Source organism: Hydractinia symbiolongicarpus, chromosome 6 (genome assembly GCF_029227915.1).
Source record: "Hydractinia symbiolongicarpus strain clone_291-10 chromosome 6, HSymV2.1, whole genome shotgun sequence".
Taxonomy (NCBI): domain Eukaryota; kingdom Metazoa; phylum Cnidaria; class Hydrozoa; order Anthoathecata; family Hydractiniidae; genus Hydractinia; species Hydractinia symbiolongicarpus.
Window position 1 is genome coordinate 24527278 of NC_079880.1, and position 18374 is coordinate 24545651.

The window sequence follows — 18374 nt, forward strand, 5'->3', positions numbered from 1 at the left end:
ATTTAGCTGTCCTTCCCCCCTACCCCCATACACAATGTTGATTTGTGTTAAATTTTGAGCATTCAAGGAACAGCCAAAGCCAAAGTCAACACTGTTTAAGGGGGGGGAGGGGGCAGGTTTCTTCAGTCCAACAAGAAGGAATTCCATTATATATTGGCCAGGATTGTAGCTATTGCAAGGAATTAAACATCGACGGAAAAGCTGTCTAAAAATGACCAAAAATGGTTGCTTTTGGCGTTGCTATTCACTTACATTTGCGGTTGATTGGAAAAAGTGGCAGAATGCGCAATACAAACCTAAATTTGTCATAAGCACTACTTGACACGGTATTCTAAGATGATAAAAATTTAGAAATTTTATTAGGGGGACCGTCTTAAAGAATTTTTATGTAACTTGATGTCACTTGATTTTCCATATTATTGAAAATATAATCTACAGTCTTTGTTTACCTTTCCCCACCATGTTATAAAAATATGCGCAGGCTTATTACGAGACTGCTTGTTTCAACATGGATATGTAAGCGCATTGTGTACGCGTTGATATCGCCGGACTTTCAAAACCATCTCTTTTCCTATTATCGTTTTAACCAGCGCAATCCATTGTAATTCTTTTTTTTAAGGGAGTATCATGGGAATAGGGGCTGAGGATCAGCAATTTCTTGATTTATTAAATAATCCGATATGTTTTATCCCGATTTTGTTTATTTGTATTCCGAAAGTTCTTTCATTTCATACATCGAAATTTGTCAGCTGGACTGGACTGCTTGTCACGCAACGTAGAGTACAAATTTTAAATACAGTTTTTGCTATTATGGCTTCTGCTGGTGAAGGATTAGATGACAATTTAGAGAATTACAAAGCCCAATTAAAACAGGTAGCTAGCTAACTAGAGATTAGACTGAATGATTTCTTTTTCCCAGCTAGCTAGCTAGCTACAAGCGCAGCTGACCGGAGGAGACGAAAAACAACTTATGTGTAGTGGTTATGGTGTTATGGCTCTGGACAGTATACTGAATTTCAAATAAAACTCAGTACAATGTCCACAGAGCTTTGTTTTTTGCTCCTTAATTAGCTTGGATTTTTCAGTTTTTGGGTTATAAAAGCAAAAGGTTGTTGACGGTGGAAGTCGAGATATGTGTATCAAAGCGAATATAAAACAAATAAATAACAATTCTCTAATGTTTGATTTTATTTTAAGGGCAGAAACTTTAACGAATTTCAGAAGTTTTGGGTTTTTGTTTATGTTTATTGTGTTTATCCTTATTCACAAAGTTATAGCTATAAGCTAAGGCTGTCATCAAAAAATGTTGTGTTCGCGTCCTCCGACCGACTCACTTTTGGTAATAAAAACCTGAGTTGGTAAGTCGGAAAAAGACCGGGAAAAAATTTCGCAAGATATTTTTCAAAAAGAAAATTTTCCGCCAGAACTAATTTATGCAAAATTGACAAAAACTTGTGAAAATTAATTTTGGTAAAAATTAATTCCTTTAGGGCACTCCTGTGGCTACTGACAGGGCGGCGAAAAATAGTCTACAAACAATGTCGAGTGATGCTATACTGTATGGGCCCTGGCAACGAATTTGCTTGCTCCGATCTGAAAATCCCTGGAAAAAATACGCCTGACCGACTCATTTTTGCGGGATCTTCAGGACGCAAACACAACATATTTTTTATGGTGGCCTAACCCCACACAATATTTCACATTACATCAGTCAATTTTTGCCTAAAATTGTCGGGTTTTTTAATGACGGGAGCCCCTAAGCTACAGAAACCTGGGTTTAAAACAACAACTTGTAGGGATCAAACCCACAATTTTTTGGGTATGAGTCTAGCACTCTACTGACTGAGTTATTATTCCCCAATTTTCATAATAATTTTCCACTTTTAAATTTAAATTTACGATCCGTATATATAAAGCTTACCTCCCGTGATAAGTTTATTTAAATTAACTTAAATTAATAGGGAGAATCTGATAGTGAAAAAGTATATATATATATTTTGTCCCAAACTTCCACTTTTTCCAGATAAATTCCCTCAAGTTGGGAAAATTAGCAGCTTAACCTGTTTACACAGAATAACTTTCTGCCCGCATAGTTCAGTATTTTGTTAAAGCTAGAAGCAGTACTGTTCGTGTGTTTAAGATTTTTTATAACCCCATCCATGTCTTGAAGCATAATCCAGGTTAAAATTTAGTTAAAAAAATGAATGGTGAGGCTAATTTCTGCATATTTTCTTTTTCTTTCTTGCTTAAGTTCTATACTTAGAAATTTAATTTTACGTAGTAAAATTTAATTTTATAGGTTGATGCTGCACTATTGATAGATGAAGATAATGAAGATCTTAAAAAACTTAAACAAGATTTGTTGGTAGGTTTTAAACTTTTTATTTTCTTGTGTTTACAAACTTGTTTTATTTTCTTGTGTTTACAAACTTGTATATAAGGAAATAAGGTGCAAAATTGCAAGGTTTGACCGTGGTAAACTTGACATTTGCAGTAACATCCCATCTTAAAGTTGACTTTCCTCTCAAAAGATTCACATAAATAATAAATAATTTTTGAAGAACATTAAGTATAAAGGCTAGCATGTTTTTATAGCTCTATAGCATAAGCTCTAAATGTTATCCAATATATATATATATATATGCTTCTCTACCACATGTTTTTTTTTAAATATAGTGAGGGAGGGTAATTATAACAGCATGTTACAAAACTTTGTTTTTCTACCCAGTGCAATCAAATTAAATTTCTTTTGTTGTGATTTTGTAAAAGCTATGGTACCAACTTTAAAAAGTAAAAAGAATTTTTACTTGCTAACAATTAGTCGCAAAATTTATTAATTATTACGCCTTTGACGAAAATTAGTGTATGTGAATAATACAACTAAGCTCTAAAAAGGAAACAAAAACTTTCTTATAAATAATTTACATCAATAACCTTTTAAAACGGGTACCGAAGGGTAGGTTAGGGCATCATTAGGTTGTATATCACAGAAGTCCCAGGTGACATACTTTAAAGTTTGTCACTGGTACAGTTTAACATGAAGCAAAACTATACAGGAGACCCAATTATTGGAGTCTTCACACCTCTCTCCTGACAAAACCGAGGACAGGCTGATTTATTGCCTGCTGTGTCGCGTGGGAGAAAAAACTGCTGGGCTACTTTTTAATACAATATACAATTTTTTCCATTATTATTACGAATCGAACGGCAGCACAGTATTTCTGTGCCCTGAATGATTTTAGTTAGTGAGAGGCTATAGTTTAAAAGAACACAAGTATTCAGAAGATGTTATCCTCGTATTGTTTACATCTAAAAGTGAAAAACGTGTTTTCCAATGTAAGAAAGTTAATAAAGCACACTAAATGAGTTTAACCATACAACTTGGTCTAATTAAATCGTCTAGGTCACTTAGTAACTTGGATTGAACCCTGACATCGAAGCGTGCTTAGGGCTATAGCTACGGCTGAATTCTACTTCCATTTTTTGTAAGTTAAGGGCGTAATATTCACTGTGACAACCCTCCGGTGTAATAGTTACCCTCCGTCACTAGAATTTTAACGGATTGATTTTAAAAAAATGTCCATCATTGAACTACTGCTAAAAAAAAGTTATATTTTAGTGGCATCTTTGGACAGTCAATGCCTTCCTACTATCTGACTTAGTAAACTTCGTTTTCAAGTCAATTAGTGCAAAATTTAAGTAAAAGCTGTTTTTATCAGGTTGTTTTTGGACAATCTGATTAACAATTTGGCGTGCTTGAAGTCAGTATTTCAAATATCACATCCGACGTCCTTAATAATGTTGATAAAAAGTTGTGACACAACAAAAAAGGGAAGAAAAGCTGTATTTTCTATTACTCTATTTTTCATGAACAGCTAAACTAAACTTAAAATTTTAAACCTGAAAAGCTTTATCCAGTTGCTAAAAACTGAACTTAATTTTTAGGAAGTGATCCAGCTTTCGGAAGAACTGATGCAAATTAATGATGTAAGTACAAGTTTAAAATAGAATATAAAATACCCTATACAATGGAGTGAATAAGTGCTGTCATTTGCGATCAAAATTGCTGTTTTTTATTTCCACGTGACATAGGAAACATTAAATACTTTGTAGATTTTGAACATGTTTTTTCGTGAACACATCAATAGCTGGTTTTTTATTGTGATATTTACATTTTGCTTGTTTGTTTGTTCCCTTTTTTGTTCGTTGTTTGGATAATTTTCCTTGTGTTGTTTAATTAGGCTTTGATTTTTTTAGTACTTGGTCTTTACATCTCAACTTCTTATCATTTTTTCCATACATATTTTCACAGATTTTTTTCCACTCTTATGCACCGGGCACACATTGACAAATGCATTTTTTGTAAATACTATTTTCGGAAGTGTTGGTATAAATATTTGACTATATAATAAATAAAATAAAAAAACGGTATCATGGAGACATTTTAATGGACTTCAGAGTTCTTTTCTTTTGATTCGCCTATAAAACTGGTTTATGTTTAGGCACCAGCAGTAGAAGAGACGCCTGATGTGACTTTGGTTTCCAATGGGAAAGAATGGAAGTCAGGTGATCGGTGCAGAGCTATACGAAAAACAGATGGAGAGTAAGTTCCGTGCCACAAAATGTTTTGTTGGTTCAAAAGCAGTTTAAATTTCATATATAATCCTTTTATATTACTCAGGAAAACAATTTTTTTTTTGGATTTCACGAGATCTGTCGGTTTTTATTTCTAGGCCGGGTTGCGATAACCTTTGCTACATGTAAAGATATAAAAAACAGAGTAAGTACAAAAAAGACAACATCAAAGGTTAACTTGGACAACCTTTCTCTTGCATTCTGGGTACCACTTGATATCTCAAGTTGCACTATGATTCAGAAAAATGTGCTCAAATCTAAAAAGACAGAATATTTGTTTAGTACCATCAGTTTTGCTTGACTTTAACAACGGTTCCAAATATAAACATGGCGAAAGCATTCTATATATTGTCTATACCGTGTTATTCTTTTTACTTACTAGGAGTACAAATATGACAATCTAGAAGCATTTCAGAAATTTCTCCTTTTACATTTTATCGTGCAAATAACGGTGAAACATTTTTGTTTAGATATTATACATGCACTGTGGACATGATAGCTGACGATAAAGTTTCATGTACAGTAAAATTCGACAACAGTGGTTCTGTAGATGTTGTAAAAGTAAGTAGCTTCATTCAAGAGATATTCTATTTAAGCTTATTTAAGTTTTATTTAAGTTTTGAAGTATTCTCTTTGCATTTCTTATAAACAGTTATCTTCACTGGAACCTATCGAAGAAGAGGTCAAGTTACCACAAGGAACCATTATTGTTAGTAGCACTCAAAATAAATCAAATAAAATTACCAGGTAAAGTTGGTGTTGTCTGTTTGTTCAATTTTTTTTAAAATAATGTTATGATCATGTAGTTTAGAAAAAAGAAAATAAAAATATAGAGCGGTCTGTCACCAATTCAAGTTACAATTGGACTTTTTCTGAAATATAATCATTCGTGTTTAATGGTCTAATATTTTATGAGGACACCCATTATATAATTACAGAACTTTTTCCTTGAATTTAAATTGGTGGTTTATTGGAGCTCTGCAGGTAGCTGGACTTGTCAACCTTACATATTTGTATAATAATCTAAATTGAGAGTGAGATATCGAAGTGGATATGTGCGTTGTGTTTGCATTCAAGAAGAAAAAAAAGTCTTTGTTGTCTGGTTCACTATGTTGTTTCTTTTGTTGCAGGGAAGAAATAGACAAACGAAGGGAGGTAAAAAAGAAGAAATTGCAGAAAAAGAAGCAAAGAATGAAGGTAATGTAATTTCTGTTGTTTCACAGGTGGTGTAGTGGTAAAGCCGTTCCAGTGTAGAATAATTTGACATGATCGTATTGTGTTAGGACAAAGTGGTGTTGGGGTCGTGGTTCAACGGATCTTAATAACAGTTCTTTGCTCACAAGATATTAACGTTTAAAAAAAGGGAAAGTGGGAAGGGCTAAGCCTAGTAACAGCGCCACAATGTTTGTTATGTAGATTTTCTTAAAATTCGCATGAATGCATGAAGCATTAGTTTGGGGTATCCTCGCCCGACTTTCAAAACACTTTGCATCTTTACCAAGTTTGATTTTGTAAGAACAAAAAGAATATTTTTGGAATTTTATAATAGGGATATGTTTTCTTCACAGGATTTTGAAGAAGCGCGCGAAGCTGGTAAAAACAGATGGCAAACATTTTTTAAAAAAGGAAGTCTGAAGGTGAGTCTTTTTCTAACTTCTCGATGGTGTAGTTTTGTTCGTATGTATGTGTGTTAACTGGTATTAAAACAGTCTAAAAAGACATTAAGACAACAACTACCAGCGAATTTCTCTCTAAAATTTTATTGGCGAAAATAGGTGCGTTAATTGTGTATTTCGCGAAAAAACGCAAAAACTGAAAAGATGCTAAAGAGATTTGAATTTCATTTTATTTAACCGACCAATCACAATTGTGCATTTAGGGTTTTCAAATTTCTTTTTAACAATTTTAATGTTATTTTTTTCAATCCACGAAAATATATATTTCCTAAAAATATATGCTTCGAAATACTCAAGATTCTCCTTGATGTCTTATTTCGTGATTTTATTTTACAGGGCAAACACAAGGTGAAAGGAATTAACAAGAAAAGTATATTTGCATCAAGAGAAGACGGAAAAGGAAAAGTAAGTACCGTAATGTTTTTGGAAATTACCCTGAAAAAAGGGAGTATGTTAGTAGTCTGGAAATTTTATAAAAGCCGAAAAAAGAAGAATTTGTATGCCAATTATTTTCAAGTTTAAAAATATTCATTCTATTGGCTATTTAGTATCTGCAAATAAATTTTATTTCAGCAAATTAAGAATTCCTATAATTTTTTCAATTATTCCGTAAAGAAATTACATTGAAATATTCCATGCTGGTGCGATATCAAACGGCATGATAGTATTCGTTAATTCTGGCAAGTGTAACTCTAAAAATAGTATTAGAGGTACCGAAGAAGCTAATATGATGTTAGGTTAATTTTATTATGGTATACCTTTTTTTACTCCAAACTTACAAATCTTTGTTTAACATCAACAAACGCTTTAAATTTATTTGAATATCTGCAAACAAATTTTATTTCAGCAAATTAAGAATTCCTAAACGCTCTGAATTTATTATAGATTGGTGTTGGTACGTGTGGCACGTCAGGCAAAGGAATGACTGACTACACGCCGGCGTCTTCATACATGTACAAGAAATAAGTCCTGTTTTACACAAGAAATAAGTCCTGTTTTACACTAAGTATTGTCGTGTAGACCGAAATGGTATCGTTTAAAGAGAAGCACATCTTGGCAAAGGTAGTCCTGTACCAACCACGACGGATTTGGTTGTGTGACTGGTGTGTGTCAAAAAAAGAAAGACTTTTCTGATCCTTCGTCCAATACATTGTAATTTTAATGTTCAGGGCTGTTTAATAATTACGTCACGTCCTGTGGGTAGGTTTGTCCACACGTTTTTCATGATTCTCAGTGCTTATAAATTAGGGTTGTTAATTCAAATCCATGATAACGCAACGGTAAGCAATTTCATTGCAACCCCTGTCTTGGATGATATATAAACAGTTTGAGAAACATTAAAAAATAAGTTCGTACAACTAGTCTTCTATAGTTTTGGTTTGTGTAGCTGGGTCGATTTTGTTTAGCTATGCAGGGTCGATTTTGTTTAGCTATGCTGGGTCGATTTTGTGTAGCTATACTGGGTCGATTTTGTGTAGCTATGCTGGGTCGATTTTGTGTAGCTATACTGGTCGATTTTGTGTAGCTATACTGGGTCAATTTTGTGTAGCTGTGCGGGGTCGATTTTGTGTAGCTGTGCTGGGTCGATTTTGTGTAGCTATACTGGGTCGATTTTGTGTAGCTATGCTGGGTCGATTTTGTGTAGCTATGCTGGGTCGATTTTGTGTAGCTATGCTGGGTCGATTTTGTGTAGCTATACTGGGTAATTTTGTGTAGCTATGCGGGGTCGATTTTAGATTCCTAAAGTTATTTTGAATTGGAAAAAATGTTACGCTTGGTGTAACTTAGCATAGGAGGGTCCCATAAATAAACATGAGGAAGCGTGTTGATGTGGGTCAAAAAGACAATTTTAGTGTGACGTAATGATTAAACTGCTCCTTTTATTGTTTTAATAGCTGATAATTTTGTTAGAAAAAAAAATATCGACACGTTTTATCTTTTATGTTGTGACTTCTAAAATGTTCAAAAAGAGAATTGCGTGACTTCTTTGATGGTCATCTTGACGCGATGGCAGCTAATTAATGTTATTCGTGATTTTCAACAAGCTCGTGTATCATGCACAAAGATAAGATAAATTAGCACTCCTGTAAAGAATATTCATTATGCGGACAGTTAACATTTTTTATGATGACATAAACTGTAGTAAATAGAAATGGGATAAAGTTTAGAAATAAACATGTTTCCGATTAGCACGTAAAAAAGAACTCAAAACTGCATATTTTTCTGCAACAGATCTTGCAATCACGGAACGGGGTGAATATTTTAGTTTTAATTGAAACATGTTTTGCTCATGTCATTAGAACAGAATAAATAAAATACAAAATAAATATTGGTTATAAATACTGTCCGACTATATGTTAATTACAATAACTATGTAAAATTATAATGTAAAAGGCGAGGGAAATAATTAGGCAAAGATAAAAGGAATACCGAGAGAAAAAAAGGTGAGAAATAAGGAAAAGTATAGCACAGTTAAAAAAAAGTGCCAAGTGAATAATTTGAGAATTAATATCGCGCAGTCATATAAAGGGCCTCTTTAAATCATAAATTAACTTTATTTTTAGCGTTATCTATTATTTTAAATAAATATTATAAGATGAGAAGCACGACCTCGTTGCAATGAAGAATGCTAAGATTATTTTCAAAAATTAAGTTACTAACTAATAACGATTTGATTTAGGTTAAATGTTTGAACCTTCAAAACAAACAATTGTTGGGTTGGTAAGATGTGACAAATGTTAAAACTAACTTTCGAAAGAATTTATAACCAGTTAATCTCATTAATAGCATTGCTAAATGTTATCTATAAATCGAATGCATTTTGACCAAGTTAATAAAAAAAAAAATCTAACATACATTGTATTAAACTTCCATATGTTGGTAAGTGCTCACGACAGTCCAAACTTAAATTACAGGCCTTAGTTAAAAAATATTATAAACCTAAAGTAAACATTAAAATAATTTTTAATTCTTTTAAAATTCAACAGTACTTCTCTTCTAAAGAAAAACTACCCTTTAATGCTCGCTCTAAATTAGTGTTATTAGTTCAAATGTGCTGGCTGCTATTGTCGTTATATTAGCGAGACATCACGATATCAACATCCTCCCCAGATTGAAGAAGAACTACTTTGTTCATCACTAACATACTGCCGTACGTAGTGTAGTGGGTTCGTCTGCAGCTCCCAGTTCTGGGGACCGCAGATCAAATCCCGCTCACTGCTTGGCAGTATGTTAGTGATGAACAAAGTAGTTCTTCTTCAATATGACTTACACGCATTATACTCGCCCGTCATGTTCAGAGGTCTGATCGGGGTGAAGCATTCTCTGTTGAGAATGAAATACGGATGTGCTATGATAAATATTCACCTCCTCCGCAGAATTTGTTAGGCTTTTTATATTTAGACAGCCTGAAATAAAAAGCCTAACAAGTCCTGGGGATGAGGTTGAACACGCTAGCTTAAAACTAAAATAGAGAAACCCACAAAAGTGGAAGGATCTAAGGAGTCACGTGTCTCAGCTTATAATTATAATTATTTGGAACAATAGATAACGCTAAAAACAAAAGTAATTAAAAAATCAAGGAAGGCCTTCATATCCAATGGGAAAAGACTGATGTCAATTCTCAAATTACTTACTTAGCACTGTATTTTTTAACTGTGCTATATTTTTTCTTTTTTCTCACCTTTTTTCTCTCTCTCCATATTCTTTCTCTTTCTTTACATAATTTTTTCACTCGCCTTCACATTATAATTTGATATAATTATTGCAATTAACATATAGTAATTATTTAGAACAGTATTTATAACCACTAGATATTTGTATTTTATTTATTCTGAAGATGGCTAATGACATGATCGAAACATGTCACAAATTAAAAAGTCGTTTTTATGCATATTTATTAAATTCTTAAACCGTTGTTCCCTGGATCTTTTATCTTATATTACATCGCAAAATATGAAAGACCATGGGAACAAGGTATCTTTACTTCATGCTGGTGGGAATTTTATTTTCATCTTAAAAGAATTGTTATGGAAAGTTAATGTACTCCAGATTTCGGTTATGAGATGAATGAGACAGGATAAACAATAAGAAGATATTATGTCGTACAAAAACTGTCAGTGACGAAATGTTTTGGGGAAAATGTGAAAGGCATTTTGTGTTACGAAACTGATTTATAGTTTATAGTTCAGAACTGCGTTAAGTGTTTTAACTTTTTTCTTTCATTATATTTACTGTCTTTCTTTTAGAAGGGTTTTTGTAAAAAAATGCAACCAAGGAAAATGGACAAAAGTGACAATTTCTTTTGGGTTGACGATTTTGTTATTTTTTTCTCTAATAAAGGTCCTTAAGCAAAGATCTCAGGGGTTTTTTTTCAATAAAGGATTTCAATAAATATCTATTTATATTAGATATATCTTTCAACTAATTTCTCTCTCTTCATTTTCAAGAAAAAATTTATCTAACAAATTAAATATATGGTGAAGTTATATATCACTCTCCTGCACGGATGATATATCTAAATAGATCCCAGACTAAACCAATTTGTGAATAAATTGTATTGTTTCTCTTGAGAGTTTTCTCATTTTTTAAGATAACGAACGTAATGTGGTTGACATTATTTGCGCAAGTTTCAATTCTTCTCCGCATGGTCGCTGGATCTGTTATTTTTAGTGTTGATATTGAATGGTTTAGAACTTAAAATACGGTAAAATCTCTCTTTAACGAACATCTCAAAACAACGAACATCTCGAAATAACGAACATCTCGATTTTACGAACATCTCGATTATATAAACATATCAATTTTACGAGCAAAATTCTGTCGCTCCTTAAGAAAGCCTTCGATATAACAACGAACTTTTTGTCTGCTCAGGGTTCCTTATATCGAGAGTTCACTGTATGAAGTCTCGTCCCCAAAGCTCTTTGAAGTAAACTTCAAAAACAGATTTATCTCAAAGAGCTCTGCTCTGGGAACGAAACTTCACTGTATTTTAAATGTTATATTCCTGCTAATTTACTCAAAAAACGTAACTGCGCGAAATTTAATACAGATATTACGCGTAAGGTTTGGAGCGAAAATTAATACTATTTCTAACGTTTACATAAAAGAAAATGACCTAAACTATTTTTTCTTTGTTATTAACTTTCATGTTTCTTATTATCATGGTAACATCACAAGCTTGAACAATATAAATTCATATCAATTCTTATAGCATTGTATAGAAAAAAAACCTTGGGCACACGTGTAAAGAAGTATATTGATGTTTATCAGACAAAATTTTAAAACTTCAAGTGAAGCCAAGTCCTCTTCTTTCGTTTATGTATTGTTAGCTATATCTAAGTATACACGACCACAAGTAGCTGGTTCCATATCTGTTCATGTTGTCTAATGATGAGAAAAAATTGTCTTGAAACGTCATCAAACATTAATGTAAACATACAACTTCGTTCCCAGGCCTTTGTCTCTTCTGGTAAACAGATAAACGCGCACATCTCATCATACATAAGAAAAACGATTCAAGGAACTTTCTCGGCCCAGCCTTCTTTGTTTAAAAGGGAAAACAAAAAAAAATACAAAACAAAAAAAACAAAGAGAAAAAATTCGAGCTTTAGTTGTGCAAAGCAGATTTTTGTCTAAGTTTTGAACACAATAAGGCTGTTTTCCACTCAAACGAAAGTTTTCAAATCGATTGGTGCAGATAATTTCGAAATTAGAAGTTTTTACGTTTTCCCTGATTTCTTAGTATCATTTTCGTTCCAGTTGAAACCCGCCATTATAATGGTCAGAACTTAAAACGTATATAACGCCAAATTAGCATTCAAGTCTCAAGAAGAAGAAAGACCCTAAGATGGAGAGCCAAATTAAAAATGGCGAACTTCATCAAACAGTTCTTAATCGAAGTGCGAATTATTATGATGTCATTTGTATGAATAGAAAAAAATCATGTTATTTATATTCTTATGTGGATTCTAATTTTTATTATTTGTTTGTTATTTTTATTTATCTTCAACGTGCTATCTTTTATTTAAGTTTTAAAACAAGTTGTTTTCCTTCAATGTTATTTGCTTGGTTGATTAAGCTGTGTTCATTCACGAAAAAAGATTAGATACATTTAAAAGTTGGAAGGAAAAAGGTTGGTAAGTTTTTGTTTCTTTGTAGAAATTCTCTAGTGTACTATTTTTCCTTATGTACCTTTTTTAAAGAGTATTTAAATTTTAACTGAATGTGCTTCTTTTTTTTACACTTTTTAGCCTCAAATATTATTTTGTGTTCTTCCGAAAAATAGGAAAATCTATGGTTAGATTTACTTATGATGATTAAGGATTCGAAGAAATAGATAATGTTGAAATCATCCATTGCAAAAAAAACACGGGTACTAGAAAAAGACAAAAATGTTCATAAATAATTCTTTTAACAATTTTAGACTTACATTATTTTGATTTGATAATCCACACGTTTTTTATAGCTAAATAGCTACAAGTGAACTGCAGATATATTTACAGTAAAAGCAGCTAAAATGACAACTACATCAAAATCATTTCAACTTCATCTATATCTGAAATGTCCGTCGAATCACTAGACTTATCTAAAATCTTATTTTAAAGGAAAGAAAATTAAGAAAAATTTAAGAACATTTTGAGGATCTAAATTAAAAAAGTTAAAAAATCTCCTTTCTTTAAGATAAGCGTTCTTATATATATAAAAACAAGCTGAGTAAGTTCTTAATGTGTTCTTATTTCGAAACCTATCATTGTTTCTGTTGTAACTAAAATCCAAGTGTGTTAATCGGATGTTTTTTTGAAGGAATCGATGATCTTAACTAAACAATCTTTAAGAGTGGAAGAAATGCTAAGTCAAGTTTTCTAAACGCTATTTACAGGTTCTTTTTGTTAAGCCAGAACCAAGAACAAAAATGGCGCAAGTTATTCTTACAAACGATTTGCTAAAACGTAACGTAGCTACTTTGGGCCTTTTCCAATCTCGTCTCCAGGTTGGTGTGCGATTATACTTAACGTGCAGGCCGCTCATGTTAATCGCTTCGTGCTCCGTATTAACAGTTCCGGGGTAGAGGGAGCCTGGGGAAAAGGATAGGGTTTCTCAATTGAAAAAATAAATTTTAAGCGGGAAATAAAATAGTTTAAGCCACTGAAAAATTCTCAGTATAAATGTTACTCATTGTAAATCGAAGAAAGTAGTATTGCTTCCAAGTATTTAAGCACAACTTCTTTCGTTTATTCATACTAGTATGGTAGATAGAAAAGAAGCAAGTCCTTTCTAAACTGACTCTACTATATAAGTGCTAAAGAATTAAAAATAATAACAAATAAAGATATTTTTGTTTGAGGTATAAATTAGAAAATAAGTATAATTTTGCTTTCATGTTATCTTCACGAAACATGTCATAAATATGACGATTTTCCTTCCTAAAATCAATTTCTGAATTGACATAAAAATAAAAGTGATCTGAAAGTGATAACGAGCCAACGGCTTTCTAAGAAACGCTCAAGATCGTTCTATACATCTCAAATGCTTTCAGTAACACTATTTCTGAAACAAATCTGTTTCCTAGCAACTTTAAATTTTCAATTTTATAAATTTAAACTGGTTTAAAAACAGTCGAGTACATAGGAAAGCAGCTTCCAGGATTGCTTTAGCAACTTTGCAACCTTATTCTCAACTTGAACACTAAGGAAATTACTAAGCCACTTTGAAGTTAGAATCAGTTATATGTTAAATTATTTGGAAATTATTTTGTAGTCCTTTAGATATTAATTTTTATTCATAACGAAAGTGAGTAAAATGGAAATTTGTCCGGTTCTCATATATTTTTTATGGTTTATCGGCTTAGCTGTGATAACTTTTAGAAGTAGGACTTGGCCTAAAAATACTGTGTTAGTATTTGGGACAGATAAATTTAAAGTTGAAAGTGTTTCGAACTTTATTTAGTTCTTACTCATCAGTTCAAACGATCAATTCAGATTAAATCAAGATGAATGTCCACCATGTTCATCAGCATGACGATCATCATTTCAATAGATGCTCAAATCCAAATTGTGACGTCACTATCGAAAGAATAAGAAAATACAGTTTACTCCGTACAAAGGTAAACAAAGTTCATGATGCACGCTTAGCAAATAAAATATTTTGTTTAAAAAACAAGCAAGAAGAACAGATTTTTTGTGTTCGCCCCATGTCCTTTCAACCAAGCTAGTGTGGCCACATATCTATATAATATTGACCAGCATTGATATCAAATCTGAATTAAACTTCCCTGATGTTAACCATACCAGTTATTGGAAGTGCAGGGGCTATGAACCAAGGGGGATGGGTCACGTGATATGAAACACGTGGTTTAAATCAAGTGATATGAACCACGTGTTATAAGTTTGAATTTTCTTGTTTTATTTTTAGGAACATGAAGTCTTAGAGAAATACGTAAGTATGTTACCAGCTTAAAATTGTTTCTCAATAAATATATAACAATATATAACCTCTTGTCGTTAATTTCATTCCAGGAGAAAGCTGTTCAAATACATGGTATGACTCTTATTTTTTACTCTTCTTCCAGCACGATCTTTACAAGTTATCGTAACGGGTGAATAAGATGTCAGCCATTTTAAAATTCTTGTTCTAATAATTTGAAAAATAATCCTGACCTATGCTTTAAAACTTTGTTCTTTTCTGATTTATATTCGTGAAATGCAACAGGTGTCATTCAAGTGAAACCACTTCAATGTTTTGTGATTTCATGTTCCCTCTGTCTTAAACGTTTGTGATTGTACACTACAATTTTTAGATACAATCTCCAAAAGAAGACAGTCCATGGATGTTAGTCATTTATTCGTCCCTGGTCAAACATACAATGGATTAGATCTTTCTCCGAAACTTCGCCGTTTCTCTGTACCTAACAAACCAAGAAAGAAAAGTTTAAAAGCGCGAGCGTCCTCACCAAACCAGCTAACAACGGTAAGTTACGCTTGATTTGTGTTTTTAAATTAACTGGGAAGTCAAAGTTAATAGCACATGTAAGTTTTTCTCTTGTAAGATTTGTAGTCGAATATTTTGTGTGTTCATATTTTCACATCGCCTTCATGGCGAGCGGGGGTCTTTTTTATTATTTCTTTACTGAAATAGACCAAACCTCTAATGACGTCATTCCCAGACCTCGTGGGCTACAGGCTTTTATGCAAAAACTTGACAATATTTTTCATCAGAATGATGGAAAAAATAAAATTGCCACAAGATTGCATGTTTCAAAATATTTTGTATGAGTGGCGACACTGAAGTTAATGAATAGAAATTTGAAGTAGTAATAAACCAAAATTATCATAAAGCATTATTCCGTAAAATAAATTTACATATTGCATGCATAAAATGAATAATTTTTTTATATATATATTTCTCCCATACGTCTGAGTCCAGAGCCAATGTGCATGTTTCTTTCTAAGACAGGTCATGCTCTTCCCTAAGTTGTTTCTTCATCATAAAAAGCCACGTCGAAATAGGTCTTCCATGTGGTCTTTCATACTTACTGTTCTTCAGCATAGGCAAGTGCTATTTTAACAGGTGTGTTATCCGGTAGTCTTATAACATGTCCTAACCATCTCATTCTTCTGTTTTTAATCACTTGACTGTTTCATTCCTATTTTTCGATACAGTTCTACGTTCGTAATTGTTTCTAAAGACCAAATAGACCAAAAAGACTGAAAAAATGATAAATATTTCTATTTTTGATACTTTCTTTCCTTGCTCTATCTCAGATCAAACTAATTAACTGTCTGTAGGAAGGAAAGCGCTCCATACCACCAATTTTAATTGATATTTAGTTAATTTGAATTTTGTTAATAAAAATACTAAAAAAACACCGCATTTGCTATAAAGCACATTTTCTTGCCTAACCTTAGTATCAAAGTTATATACATAAAGTTAGTTTATCGGTGTGAAGAAGCAACTTTTTTTAATAAAAATAATAAATTTAATTCTACTGCAATCTCCTTTTTCAACTTCAAAAGCTTTTGAACCGAAAATTAATTTATTCTTGTCCAAGATAAAGGTGCTATAAGTTAGTGAAGATATCGAAATTCAGTTATTGATGATACACTTCGTACATCCTTGCTTGCCTTTTAACCTAAAGTTTTTTTACATCTAGTTGGAGGAGAGTGCTCCAAACCAAGATGTTGACACAATTAGAACATCATCGAGTGCGTTAAAGAATTCCTTGCGCAAATTATCCATCTCACCGACGACGTTAATTCGCAAGGACCTGATTTCTCGAAAGCTATCGTCGTCTCCTCGACTGCAAGGACACAGTATTTACAATAACGAACGAAGCCAATCACCAACTTTCATATCACCAAATAGAAGTCCGTCAAATCGACGAAAAACATCAACATCGCCGGGAATTAGTCCCACAACTCAAAGAAAGAAGCCTGCGACATCATTTACTCAGGGTGGTAGCAGCCCTTACAATGAGAGGAAGTTATCTATGATTCAGGTGCAACAAAGAAATTATGCCAACCAGATGAGAAAGATATCTGAAGCATTGATACCTCATGACACATACATGACGCGTCAACGTTGTTCATCCTTGATTAGTGAAGAAAGTAAGGACATCCTCCGCAAAAGGTCGGTAACACCAACGCCTCAATCGAATAAGAAATTGAGCATGACAAGGAAAATATCAAGATCATTGACTAATTTGAGACATTTCCATCAAGCTGAAACTTGCAATCTGTCCAAAACAGATAGTGACATTGATCTGAATGGAAACAAACCTGACACTCTGAATGCATATGGAGAAGGGAAAACAAAGAAGGTTTTAGATCCTGTTGTCCAGAAACGTCATTTGGACGCAAAACAGCGATTAGAGAATCGCAAAAACCTGCTTACGCGATTAGATGGAGACATACATAAAGTTAACGCGATGTTAAGAAAGATTAAGTGTAAATCTATGCCAGTTCTTCTTCAGAATATCAATTTTAAAGATTCTGGGATAGAAATAAGTATGGAGAACTTTGGTTTTGACAGCACAGAGAAATTAAACATTAACAATTTTGAATTCACTCATAAAAAACTTGAGGGGTCCACCACTCTTTCACTAGCTGTAACACTATAACATGATTGGTTTAAAATTGGGCGGTGTATATATTATACTTATTTATGGTGACATGAAAGAATCATAACGTTTTTCTCAATGTGTCAAAAGTTTTTATTATGTCCATATTAAATTTTATCATGCACCTCAAGTGGGAGCGCCTAACGGAATATTCGTCGCATATTAGTCGCATATTAGTCGCATATTAGTCGCATATTAGTCGCATATTAGTCGCATATCTCAGCAGATATCCGATATCAAATATCTGATTGAGATATTTGACTAACGACTGTACGAACCATATTTACAATTATCATGCACCTCGGGCAGGAATATTTTTGGATTTTCGTACAGTCGTTGGCGAAGAGTCAAACATCTCAGCAGATATACGATATCGAATATCTGCTCGGGATATTCGACAGTTTCTCCGGCACTTTAATTTCTTTTATTTCAGTCTCGCTTAGTTAATATTCGACTCCTCTGCGCGTCGTCGAATATCACAGGCTCGACTGAATAATTACGAATAGTCGATGCAACCTTGATGAATATCCGGTTAATGTCCATATTTAAAAAGTTTTTTAGAAAAAAAACGTATACTGTACGGAAGTTTGTAAAGGTGTTATCTATGTCGGATTTTGACGGGAATATCTTTTGCACAGCTTGGGCTAAAACAACAAAAACAAGCTAGCTGTTGTCACTCCGTCATAACAAGAACAATCAGCCATCACTTTTTATATAAAGTAAATTTCTATAAAAGCTCATATAATGTCAGCCAGTCACGTGACTGTACCACCAGTCGATAGAATGCAGACGCAAGGGAAAGGACTGGGATGTGAAAAAATATAGGGTAAAGGTACTAAGCAACACTTCCTCTCGTCCATATGAATCGCAAAAACGTCAGCCATGTCGATGACAATCATGTAGCAGTCAAAGGTACAAAGGACGGGCACAAGCTAAAGCGCCTGTTA

At 33.0% G+C, this 18374-nt stretch overlaps 2 protein-coding genes across 3 annotated transcripts; both read left to right on the top strand.

The window, feature by feature from the left end:
• The first annotated feature begins 627 nt into the window (after positions 1-627).
• On the top strand, positions 628-8246 carry LOC130648224 (survival of motor neuron-related-splicing factor 30-like). The gene is made up of 10 exons (XM_057454260.1): positions 628-873; positions 2300-2365; positions 3946-3987; positions 4503-4603; positions 5106-5196; positions 5288-5382; positions 5766-5832; positions 6204-6272; positions 6648-6716; positions 7197-8246. The coding sequence occupies exons 1-10, from the start codon at positions 628-630 to the stop codon at positions 7275-7277; spliced, it is 927 nt and encodes a 308-aa protein (XP_057310243.1). The 3' UTR covers positions 7278-8246.
• Positions 8247-12142: 3896 nt separating this feature from the next.
• On the top strand, positions 12143-17506 carry LOC130647759 (uncharacterized). 2 transcript variants are annotated; one of them, XM_057453720.1, is made up of 6 exons: positions 12143-12448; positions 14259-14415; positions 14724-14747; positions 14828-14849; positions 15109-15278; positions 16462-17506. In XM_057453720.1, exons 2-6 carry the CDS (start codon positions 14302-14304, stop codon positions 17425-17427), a joined length of 1296 nt encoding a protein of 431 aa, XP_057309703.1. In that variant the 5' UTR covers positions 12143-12448; positions 14259-14301; the 3' UTR covers positions 17428-17506. The 2 variants fall into 2 exon arrangements, with proteins under 2 accessions (XP_057309703.1, XP_057309704.1); XM_057453721.1 differs by having other exon boundaries at positions 12143-12444.
• Positions 17507-18374: the final 868 nt, after the last annotated feature.